Source organism: Oncorhynchus gorbuscha, unplaced genomic scaffold (assembly GCF_021184085.1).
Source record: "Oncorhynchus gorbuscha isolate QuinsamMale2020 ecotype Even-year unplaced genomic scaffold, OgorEven_v1.0 Un_scaffold_1137, whole genome shotgun sequence".
NCBI lineage: Eukaryota > Metazoa > Chordata > Actinopteri > Salmoniformes > Salmonidae > Oncorhynchus > Oncorhynchus gorbuscha.
The window spans coordinates 22,501-35,000 of record NW_025746007.1 but is presented as its reverse complement, the minus strand read 5'-3'; the positions used below and the strand labels follow the sequence as shown (position 1 = coordinate 35,000).

Sequence of the window (12,500 nt, the reverse complement as noted above, 5' to 3'; positions counted from 1 at the left end):
GTGTCAGTGTGTGAGTGTGTCAGTGTGTGAGTGTGTCAGTGTGTGAGTGTGTCAGTGTGTCAGTGTGTCAGTGTGTCAGTGTGTGAGTGTGTCAGTGTGTCAGTGTGTCAGTGTGTCAGTGTGTGAGTGTGTCAGTGTGTCAGTGTGTCAGTGTGTCAGTGTGTCAGTGTGTCAGTGTGTCAGTGTGTGAGTGTGTGAGTGTGTGAGTGTGTGAGTGTGTGAGTGTGTCAGTGTGTCAGTGTGTCAGTGTGTGAGTGTGTGAGTGTGTGAGTGTGTGTCAGTGTGTCAGTGTGTCAGTGTGTCAGTGTGTCAGTGTGTCAGTGTGTCAGTGTGTCAGTGTGTCAGTGTGTCAGTGTGTCAGTGTGTGAGTGTGTCAGTGTGTCAGTGTGTCAGTGTGTCAGTGTGTCAGTGTGTCAGTGTGTCAGTCAGTGTGTCAGTGTGTCAGTGTGTCAGTGTGTCAGTGTGTCAGTGTGTCAGTGTGTCAGTGTGTCAGTGTGTCAGTGTGTCAGTGTGTCAGTGTGTGAGTGTGTCAGTGTGTGAGTGTGTCAGTGTGTCAGTGTGTCAGCGGCTGAATTGAATACTGAGACTTACTCCCTGTGAAGATCTCCAGCGGTCTTGGCCGGTGGCAGGGGGCTGGCGTGGGGGTTGATCTTGATGAGCCGGTGGGGGTCCGAGCGGTGTGGTTCTGAACGGTGGGGATGGGGGTCGGACCGGTGAGGGTCGGCGCTGGCTGGTCGGATGGGGACCGGGACGTGGCTTAGTTGGTCCAGGCTGTCAGAGGAGGAGACAGGGACCTGGTGGTGTAGCCAAGGGCTGGCCGTGTTCTGGTACCACAACATCCAGAGAGACAGACAGGGTCAGTCCCAGAGAGACAGACAGGGTCAGTACAACGACAGACAGACAGACAGACAGACAGACAGACAGACAGACAGACAGACAGACAGACAGACAGAGAGACAGACAGGGTCAGTAGACAGACAGACAGACAGACAGACAGACAGACAGACAGACAGACAGACAGACAGACAGACAGACAGACAGACAGACAGACGACAGACAGACAGGGTCAGTACAACGACAGACAGACAGACAGACAGACAGACAGACAGACAGACAGACAGACAGACAGACAGACAGACAGACAGACAGACAGACAGACAGACAGACAGACAGACAGACAGACAGACAGACAGACAGGGTCACAGACAGGGTCAGTACAACGGACAGACGACAGACAGACAGGGTCAGTACAACGACAGACAGACAGACAGGGTCAGTACAACGACAGACAGACAGGGTCACAAGGGTCAGTACAGACAGACAGACAGACAGACAGACAGACAGACAGACAGACAGACAGACAGACAGACAGACAGACAGACAGACAGACAGACAGACAGACAGACAGACAGACAGACAGACAGACAGACAGGGTCAGTACAACGACAGACAGACAGACAGACAGACAGTAGACGACAGACAGACAGGGTCAGTACAACGACAGACAGACAGGGTCAGTACAACAGACAGACAGACAGACAGACAGACGACAGACAGACAGACAGACAGACAGACAGACAGACAGACAGACAGACAGACAGACAGACAGACAGACAGACAGACAGACAGACAGACAGACAGACAGACAGACAGACAGACAGGTCAGACAACGACAGACAGACAGGGTCAGTACAACGACAGACAGACAGAGTACAGACAGACAGACAGACAGACAGACAGACAGACAGACAGACAGACAGACAGACAGACAGACAGACAGACAGACAGACAGACAGACAGACAGGGTCAGACAGACAGACAGACAGGGTCAGACAGACAGACAGCAGGAGACAGGGTCAGACAGGGTCAGACACCCAGAGAGACAGACAGGGTCAGACACCCAGAGAGACAGACAGGGTCAGACACCCAGAGAGACAGACAGGGTCAGACACCCAGAGAGACAGACAGGGTCAGACACCCAGAGAGACAGACAGGGTCAGACAGACAGAGGACAGACAGGGTCAGACACCCAGAGAGACAGATAGGGTCAGACACCCAGAGAGACAGACAGGGTCAGACCCAGAGAGACAGACAGGGTCAGTCCAACAACATCCAGATAGACAGACAGGGTCAGACCCAGACAGAGAGACAGACAGACAGGGTCAGACCCAGACAGACAGGGTCAGACCCAGACAGACAGGGTCAGACCCAGACAGACAGGGTCAGACCCAGACAGACAGGGTCAGACCCAGACCCAGACAGAGAGACAGACAGGGCCAGACCCAGACAGAGAGACAGACAGGGCCAGACCCAGAGACAGAGGGTCAGACCCAGAGAGACAGACAGGGCCAGACCCAGAGACAGACAGGGTCAGACCCAGAGAGACAGACAGACAGGGTCAGACCCAGACAGAGAGACAGATAGGGTCAGACCCAGACAGAGAGACAGACAGGGTCAGACCCAGACAGAGAGACAGACAGGGTCAGACCCAGAGAGAGAGACAGACAGGGTCAGACCCAGAGAGAGAGACAGACAGGGTAAGACCCAGACAGAGACAGACCGGGTCAGACACAGAGAGACAGACAGACAGGGTCAGACCCAGACAGACAGGGTCAGACCCAGACAGAGAGACAGACAGACAGGGTCAGACCCAGACATACTGGTTGAGGTGAACAAAACTATCCCCTTCAAATAGAACCTAAACTAGGATATCCCCTATAACTAGGATATCCCCTATAACTAGGATATCCCCTATAACTAGGATATCCCCTATAACTAGGATATCCCCTATAACTAGGATATCCCCTACCTACTAACAGAACCTATAACTAGGATATCCCCTATAACTAGGATATCCCCTACCTACTAACAGAACCTATAACTAGGATATCCCCTATAACTAGGATATCCCCTATAACTAGGATATCCCCTATAACTAGGATATCCCCTACCTACTAACAGAACCTATAACTAGGATATCCCCTATAACTAGGATATCCCCTATAACTAGGATATCCCCTATAACTAGGATATCCCCTATAACTAGGATATCCCCTATAACTAGGATATCCCCTAACAGAACCTATAACTAGGATATCCCCTATAACTAGGATATCCCCTATAACTAGGATATCCCCTATAACTAGGATATCCCCTATAACTAGGATATCCCCTACATACTAACAGAACCTATAACTAGGATATCCCCTACATACTAACAGAACCTATAACTAGGATATCCCCTATAACTAGGATATCCCCTATAACTAGGATATCCCCTATAACTAGGATATCCCCTATAACTAGGATATCCCCTATAACTAGGATATCCCCTATAACTAGGATATCCCCTACCTACTAACAGAACCTATAACTAGGATATCCCCTATAACTAGGATATCCCCTATAACTAGGATATCCCCTATAACTAGGATATCCCCTATAACTAGGATATCCCCTATAACTAGGATATCCCCTATAACTAGGATATCCCCTATAACTAGGATATCCCCTATAACTAGGATATCCCCTATAACTAGGATATCCCCTATAACTAGGATATCCCCTACCTACTAACAGAACCTATAACTAGGATATCCCCTATAACTAGGATATCCCCTATAACTAGGATATCCCCTACCTACTAACAGAACCTATAACTAGGATATCCCCTATAACTAGGATATCCCCTATAACTAGGATATCCCCTATAACTAGGATATCCCCTACCTACTAACAGAACCTATAACTAGGATATCCCCTATAACTAGGATATCCCCTACCTACTAACAGAACCTATAACTAGGATATCCCCTATAACTAGGATATCCCCTACCTACTAACAGAACCTATAACTAGGATATCCCCTATAACTAGGATATCCCCTATAACTAGGATATCCCCTACCTACTAACAGAACCTATAACTAGGATATCCCCTATAACTAGGATATCCCCTATAACTAGGATATCCCCTATAACTAGGATATCCCCTATAACTAGGATATCCCCTACCTACTAACAGAACCTATAACTAGGATATCCCCTATAACTAGGATATCCCCTACCTACTAACAGAACCTATAACTAGGATATCCCCTATAACTAGGATATCCCCTACCTACTAACAGAACCTATAACTAGGATATCCCCTATAACTAGGATATCCCCTACCTACTAACATAACCTATAACTAGGATATCCCCTATAACTAGGATATCCCCTATAACTAGGATATCCCCTATAACTAGGATATCCCCTACCTACTAACATAACCTATAAATAGGATATCCCTATATAACTAGGATATCCCATATAACTAGATATCCCCTATAACTAGGATATCCCCTACCTACTAACAGAACCTATAACTAGGATATCCCCTATAACTAGGATATCCCCTATAACTAGGATATCCCCTATAACTAGGATATCCCCTATAACTAGGATATCCCCTACCTACTAACATAACCTATAACTAGGATATCCCCTATAACTAGGATATCCCCTATAACTAGGATATCCCCTACCTACTAACATAACCTATAACTAGGATATCCCCTATAACTAGGATATCCCCTATAACTAGGATATCCCCTATAACTAGGATATCCCCTATAACTAGGATATCCCCTACCTACTAACATAACCTATAACTAGGATATCCCCTACCTACTAACATAACCTATAACTAGGATATCCCCTATAACTAGGATATCCCCTACCTACTAACAGAACCTATAACTAGGATATCCCCTATAACTAGGATATCCCCTATAACTAGGATATCCCCTACCTACTAACAGAACCTATAACTAGGATATCCCCTATAACTAGGATATCCCCTATAACTAGGATATCCCCTATAACTAGGATATCCCCTATAACTAGGATATCCCCTATAACTAGGATATCCCCTACATACTAACAGAACCTATAACTAGGATATCCCCTATAACTAGGATATCCCCTATAACTAGGATATCCCCTACCTACTAACAGAACCTATAACTAGGATATCCCCTACCTACTAACAGAACCTATAACTAGGATATCCCCTATAACTAGGATATCCCCTATAACTAGGATATCCCCTATAACTAGGATATCCCCTATAACTAGGATATCCCCTATAACTAGGATATCCCCTAACTACTAACAGAACCTATAACTAAGATATCCCCTATAACTAGGATATCCCCTATAACTAGGATATCCCCTATAACTAGGATATCCCCTATAACTAGGATATCCCCTATAACTAGGATATCCCCTACCTACTAACAGAACCTATAACTAGGATATCCCCTATAACTAGGATATCCCCTATAACTAGGATATCCCCTATAACTAGGATATCCCCTATAACTAGGATATCCCCTATAACTAGGATATCCCCTACCTACTAACAGAACCTAAACTAGGATATCCCCTATAACTAGGATATCCCCTATAACTAGGATATCCCCTATAACTAGGATATCCCCTATAACTAGGATATCCCCTATAACTAGGATATCCCCTATAACTAGGATATCCCCTACCTACTAACAGAACCTATAACTAGGATATCCCCTATAACTAGGATATCCCCTATAACTAGGATATCCCCTACCTACTAACAGAACCTAAACTAGGATATCCCCTATAACTAGGATATCCCCCTATAACTAGGATATCCCCTACCTACTAACAGAACCTAAACTAGGATATCCCCTATAACTAGGATATCCCCTACTAACTAGGATATCCTATAACTAGGATATCCCCTATAACTAGGATATCCCCTATAACTAGGATATCCCCGACCTACTAACAGAACCTATAACTAGGATATCCCCTATAACTAGGATATCCCCTATAACTAGGATATCCCCTATAACTAAGATATCCCCTATAACTAGGATATCCCCTATAACTAGGATATCCCCTATAACTAGGATATCCCCTATAACTAGGATATCCCCTACCTACTAACAGAACCTAAACTAGGATATCCCCTATAACTAGGATATCCCCTATAACTAGGATATCCCCTACCTACTAACAGAACCTAAACTAGGATATCCCCTATAACTAGGATATCACCTATAACTAGGATATCCCCTATAACTAGGATATCCCCTATAACTAGGATATCCCCTACCTACTAACAGAACCTAAACTAGGATATCCCCTATAACTAGGATATCACCTATAACTAGGATATCCCCTATAACTAGGATATCCCCTATAACTAGGATATCCCCTATAACTAGGATATCCCCTACCTACTAACAGAACCTATAACTAGGATATCCCCTATAACTAGGATATCCCCTATAACTAGGATAATCTAGGATATCCCCTATAACTAGGATATCCCCTATAACTAGGATATCCCCTATAACTAGGATATCCCCTATAACTAGGATATCCCCTACCTACTAACAGAACCTATAACTAGGATATCCCCTATAACTAGGATATCCCCTATAACTAGGATATCCCCTATAACTAGGATATCCCCTATAACTAGGATATCCCCTATAACTAGGATATCCCCTATAACTAGGATATCCCCGACCTACTAACAGAACCTATAACTAGGATATCCCCTACCTATTAACAGAACCTAGAACTAGGATATCCCCGACCTACTAACAGAACAGAATAACAAATAACCTGAACACTCAGCTTTCCCAACATATGGCTTCTACAAAGAGGACAGGACAGTGGTCTTCACAAACTGAACATGAGAGATATGCTACAGCAGTTAGCTGCTTAAACTGGCAACATGATCATAGTTGCTATGCTAAAGTAGTTAGCTGCTTAAACTGGCAACATGATCATAGTTGCTATGCTAAAGTAGTTAGCTGCTTAAACTGGCAACATGATCATAGTTGCTATGCTAAAGTAGTTAGCTGCTTAAACTGGCAACATGATCATAGTTGCTATGCTAAAGTAGCTAGCTGTTTAAACTGGCAACATGATCATAGTTGCTATGCTAAAGCAGCTAGCTGTTTAAACTGGCAACATGATCATAGTTGCTATGCTACAGCAGCTAGCTGTTTAAACTGGCAACATGATCATAGTTGCTATGATACAGCAGTTAGCTGTTTAAACTGGCAACATGATCATAGTTGCTATGCTACAGCAGCTAGCTGTTTAAACTGGCAACATGATCATAGTTGCTATGCTACAGCAGCTAGCTGTTTAAACTGGCAACATGATCATAGTTGCTATGCTACAGCAGCTAGCTGTTTAAACTGGCAACATGATCATAGTTGCTATGCTACAGTTGCTAGGTAGAAGTCATAATAGAAGAGGTAGTAGAACAGGAAAAAGAGTTGTATTTAGAATAGAATCTGGGTGTTTGGTACTCACCCTCCTCATGTTGGTCTCAGAGCTGACAGGGTTTTCAGGGTGCACCCACTTGGACCCGGGCAGGTTGAGTCTGGGGGGATAGGAGTGGGTCTCATTGGGGTACTGCCAGATGATTGGATACAGCCCCAGCTGGTTGTATGAGGCTGAGGTGTGGCTGTGTGTCTGGGGCTGAGAGACAGGGTGGTGATGAGCTAGTCCCAGGTGCCCCAGCCCTGAGGAGTCTAGTCGGGGATGACCCCCCAGCAAGGGGCCTGGAGGCAGGCCAGAGAGCACCCCGGAGAGGAGGTGGTGGGAGTGGGATGTGTGGTGGTGGGTGGAAGAGGGGGTGAGGCAGGAGGCGTGGAGGGGGTGGAGCTGGGGGTGCAGATAGGACACGTGGTTGGTCTCCTGGTTGGGACGGACAAGCGCAGGGTCCCGATACACGGTGAAATGCTCGTTCTTATCGATGATTAGCGGGCTCTTAGTGCAAGATCCTGGCGACTCAGTCCCTCGGGCCAGGACGGGCTTAAAGCTGGAGCGAGGGGTGTTGTCCGGGTAACGGCCTTTATGCTTGGACACCTCTGGGGAGGGGAGGGGTTTGGGTTTAGAACAAGTCTCCAGAACACTCTGTGTTTTAGACTTGACAATGTCAGGGGAGCAGAGGGGCTTCGGCTTCAGGGCCTCTGGGGAGGGGAGGGGCTTGGGGATATCAGGGGAGGGGCTTAGCTTGTACGATTTCCTGGCCTCGTCGGCCAATGAGGCGTTCTTAATGCAGGGCAGCATGGAGGAATATAGCTGCTTCTCTCTCTCTACTACAGCAGCAGACTCACTGACTGATGCTATAGGTCTGATCACCACTGAATGGACTAACCCCATCTTACTGCCCAGGCTGCCAGCGATGTCATGCTTTACCTCCGGCTTCCTACACACTGAGGGAGTCTGGTTCCCAAGGTCACACTCTGACACTGAGGGAGTCTGGTTCCTAAGGTCACACTCTGACACTGAGGGAGTCTGGTTCCTAAGGTCACACTCTGACACTGAGGGAGCCTGGTTCCTAAGGTCACACTCTGACACTAAGGGAGTCTGGTTCCTAAGGTCACACTCTGACACTAAGGGAGTCTGGTTCCTAAGGTCACACTCTGACACTAAGGGAGTCTGGTTCCTAAGGTCACACTCTGACACTAAGGGAGTCTGGTTCCTAAGGTCACACTCTGACACCAAGGGAGTCTGGTTCCCAAGGTCACACTCTGAGACTGAGGGAGTCTGGTTGCTATGGTCACACTCTGACACTGAGGAGTCTGGTTGCTATGGTCACACTCTGACACTGAGGGAGTCTGGTGTCTAAGGTCACACTCTGACACTGAGGGAGTCTGGTGTCTAAGGTCACACTCTGACACTGAGGGAGTCTGGTTCCTAAGGTCACACTCTGACACTGAGGGAGTCTGGTTCCTAAGGTCACACTCTGACACTGAGGGAGTCTGGTTGCTATGGTCACACTCTGACAGTGAGGGAGTCTGGTTGCTATGGTCACACTCTAACACTAAGGGAGTCTGGTTCCTAAGGTCACACTCGAACACTGAGGGAGTCTGGTTCCTAAGGTCACACTCCGAGGGGCTCTTACGAAGGGGAGAGGGAGGGGCAACAGAGGGGTTCAGCACCAAATGTCTACTGGGCTCAGAGAGGTAGGAGGGCTCAGATGGATTCTGGGAGGCCAGCAGGGCCGAGACGGCCTCAGAGTTCTCCCGGGAGGCCATGTGTGCGTTAGCGTCCTCTGCTGTGATGTCGATTATATACTGAGAGGGAGTCTGGGTCCTGGAGACCACCTCAGCGCTGGTGTACTGGTCCTTGGACTGGGGATGGGTCTGGGATTTCATAGTGCTGTTGTTCTCCATGATACACTCCCTTGGCCCTCAGAGGGGCAGAGCCCTGGGAGGAGGAGGACAGGGGAGGGGCCTGCTGCTTTTGCAGTGGAGACCGTTCCCCCTGTCGTTGAGGTTGTCGCAGGGATGACCTCTGCTCCCTGTCGGCTGATGACTGCTGAAACTCCGCCTTCTGAAGCTCCTCACCCCAGGGGGAGAGACTGCCTGTCAGAGCAGACTCCTTCCCAGTCTTAGAACCCTGGGTCTTGTGCCCCTCCTGGCCGGTCTTTCCTTTTAGCTCCTCCTCTGAGTTCTGCTCTGAGGAAGAGGAGGAGTCTGCCGTCCTGGTTCTCTTGGTAGACATCTCAGAGTCACTGCTCTCAGAGAAGTCGGACCTCACTGTAGTCTCGCTTCTTAGTCTTTTCAACCCTGATTTCTTCTCCTCTTCCTCCTCTTCCTCCTCCGCTTTCCTCCGCTTGTTCACAGCCACCTGCTTGCTGCTCGTACTTTTAAAGAAGTCTGGAGAGATGAATCAGAGGAGAATATATTAGATTAGTCTGTAGAGATGAATCAGAGGATATATATTAGATTAGTCTGAGAGATGAATCAGAGGAGAATATATTAGATTAGTCTGAGAGATGAATCAGAGGAGAATATATTAGATTAGTCTGAGAGATGAATCAGAGGATATATATTAGATTAGTCTGAGAGATGAATCAGAGGATATATATTAGATTAGTCTGAGAGATGAATCAGAGGATATATATTAGATTAGTCTGAGAGATGAATCAGAGGAGAATATATTAGATTAGTCTGTAGAGATGAATCAGAGGATATATATTAGATTAGTCTGAGAGATGAATCAGAGGATATATATTAGATTAGTCTGAGAGATGAATCAGAGGATATATATTAGATTAGTCTGAGAGATGAATCAGAGGATATATTAGATTAGTCTGAGAGATGAATCAGAGGAGAATATATTAGATTAGTCTGAGAGATGAATCAGAGGATATATATTAGATTAGTCTGAGAGATGAATCAGAGGATATATATTAGATTAGTCTGAGAGATGAATCAGAGGATATATATTAGATTAGTCTGAGAGATGAATCAGAGGAGAATATATTAGATTAGTCTGAGAGATGAATCAGAGGATATATATTAGATTAGTCTGAGAGATGAATCAGAGGATATATATTAGATTAGTCTGAGAGATGAATCAGAGGATATATATTAGAATTCTAAATGACAAGCAGCAGAATGAACAGCATCAGTACACAGCATCAGTACACAGCATCAGTACACAGCATCAGTACACAGCATCAGTGACAGCCCTGGTCTGAAGTAGCATCAGTCCTAGACCGCTGGTCCCAACGGAACCCTATTCCTTACATAGTGCACTATGAGCCCTGGTCTGAAGTAGTGCACTATGAGCCCTGGTCTGAAGTAGTGCACTATGAGCCCTGGTCTGAAGTAGTGCACTATGAGCCCTGGTCTGAAGTGGTGCACTATGAGCCCTGGTCTGAAGTAGTGCACTATGAGCCCTGGTCTGAAGTGGTGCACTATGAGCCCTGGTCTGAAGTAGTGCACTATGAGCCCTGGTCTGAAGTAGTGCACTATGAGCCCTGGTCTGAAGTGGTGCAAGTGGTGCACTATGAGCCCTGGTCTGAAGTAGTGCACTATGAGCCCTGGTCTGAAGTAGTGCACTATGAGCCCTGGTCTGAAGTAGTGCACTATGAGCCCTGGTCTGAAGTAGTGCACTATGAGCCCTGGTCTGAAGTAGTGCACTATGAGCCCTGGTCTGAAGTAGTGCACTATGAGCCCTGGTCTGAAGTGGTGCACTATGAGCCCTGGTCTGAAGTAGTGCACTATGAGCCCTGGTCTGAAGTAGTGCACTATGAGCCCTGGTCTGAAGTAGTGCACTATGAGCCCTGGTCTGAAGTAGTGCACTATGAGCCCTGGTCTGAAGTAGTGCACTATGAGCCCTGGTCTGAAGTAGTGCACTATGAGCCCTGGTCTGAAGTGGTGCACTATGAGCCCTGGTCTGAAGTAGTGCACTATGAGCCCTGGTCTGAAGTGGTGCACTATGAGCCCTGGTCTGAAGTAGTGCACTATGAGCCCTGGTCTGAAGTAGTGCACTATGAGCCCTGGTCTGAAGTGGTGCACTATGAGCCCTGGTCTGAAGTAGTGAAGTAGTGCACTATGAGCCCTGGTCTGAAGTAGTGCACTATGAGCCCTGGTCTGAAGTAGTGCACTATGAGCCCTGGTCTGAAGTAGTGCACTATGAGCCCTGGTCTGAAGTAGTGCACTATGAGCCCTGGTCTGAAGTAGTGCACTATGAGCCCTGGTCTGAAGTGGTGCACTATGAGCCCTGGTCTGAAGTAGTGCACTATGAGCCCTGGTCTGAAGTAGTGCACTATGAGCCCTGGTCTGAAGTAGTGCACTATGAGCCCTGGTCTGAAGTAGTGCACTATGAGCCCTGGTCTGAAGTAGTGCACTATGAGCCCTGGTCTGAAGTAGTGCACTATGAGCCCTGGTCTGAAGTAGTGCACTATGAGCCCTGGTCTGAAGTAGTGCACTATGAGCCCTGGTCTGAAGTAGTGCACTATGAGCCCTGGTCTGAAGTAGTGCACTATGAGCCCTGGTCTGAAGTAGTGCACTATGAGCCCTGGTCTGAAGTAGTGCACTATGAGCCCTGGTCTGAAGTAGTGCACTATGAGCCCTGGTCTGAAGTAGTGCACTATGAGCCCTGGTCTGAAGTAGTGCACTATGAGCCCTGGTCTGAAGTAGTGCACTATGAGCCCTGGTCTGAAGTAGTGCACTATGAGCCCTGGTCTGAAGTAGTGCACTATGAGCCCTGGTCTGAAGTAGTGCACTATGAGCCCTGGTCTGAAGTAGTGCACTATGAGCCCTGGTCTGAAGTAGTGCACTATGAGCCCTGGTCTGAAGTAGTGCACTATGAGCCCTGGTCTGAAGTGGTGCACTATGAGCCCTGGTCTGAAGTAGTGCACTATGAGCCCTGGTCTGAAGTAGTGCACTATGAGCCCTGGTCTGAAGTAGTGCACTATGAGCCCTGGTCTGAAGTAGTGCACTATGAGCCCTGGTCTGAAGTAGTGCACTATGAGCCCTGGTCTGAAGTAGGTATGCGAAAGTATTCACCCTCCTTGGCATTTTTCCTATTTTGTTGCCTTACAACCTGGAATTAAAATATATTTTTTTGTGTCATTTGATTTACACAACAAGCAAGAAATAAGACAAAAAACAGAAAACTTGAGCGTGCACATAACTACCCCCC

At 47.0% G+C, this 12,500-nt stretch overlaps 1 protein-coding gene across 1 annotated transcript in view; it reads right to left on the bottom strand.

The window, feature by feature from the left end:
• LOC124021599 (probable JmjC domain-containing histone demethylation protein 2C) overlaps positions 1–12,500 on the bottom strand; it is a 137,304-nt gene that overhangs the window by 107,119 nt on the left and 17,685 nt on the right. Inside the window, 4 exon segments of the mRNA XM_046336739.1 lie at positions 592–824; positions 7,365–8,648; positions 8,705–9,136; positions 9,183–9,721. Coding sequence (XP_046192695.1) covers positions 592–824; positions 7,365–8,648; positions 8,705–9,136; positions 9,183–9,721 — 2,488 coding nt within the window.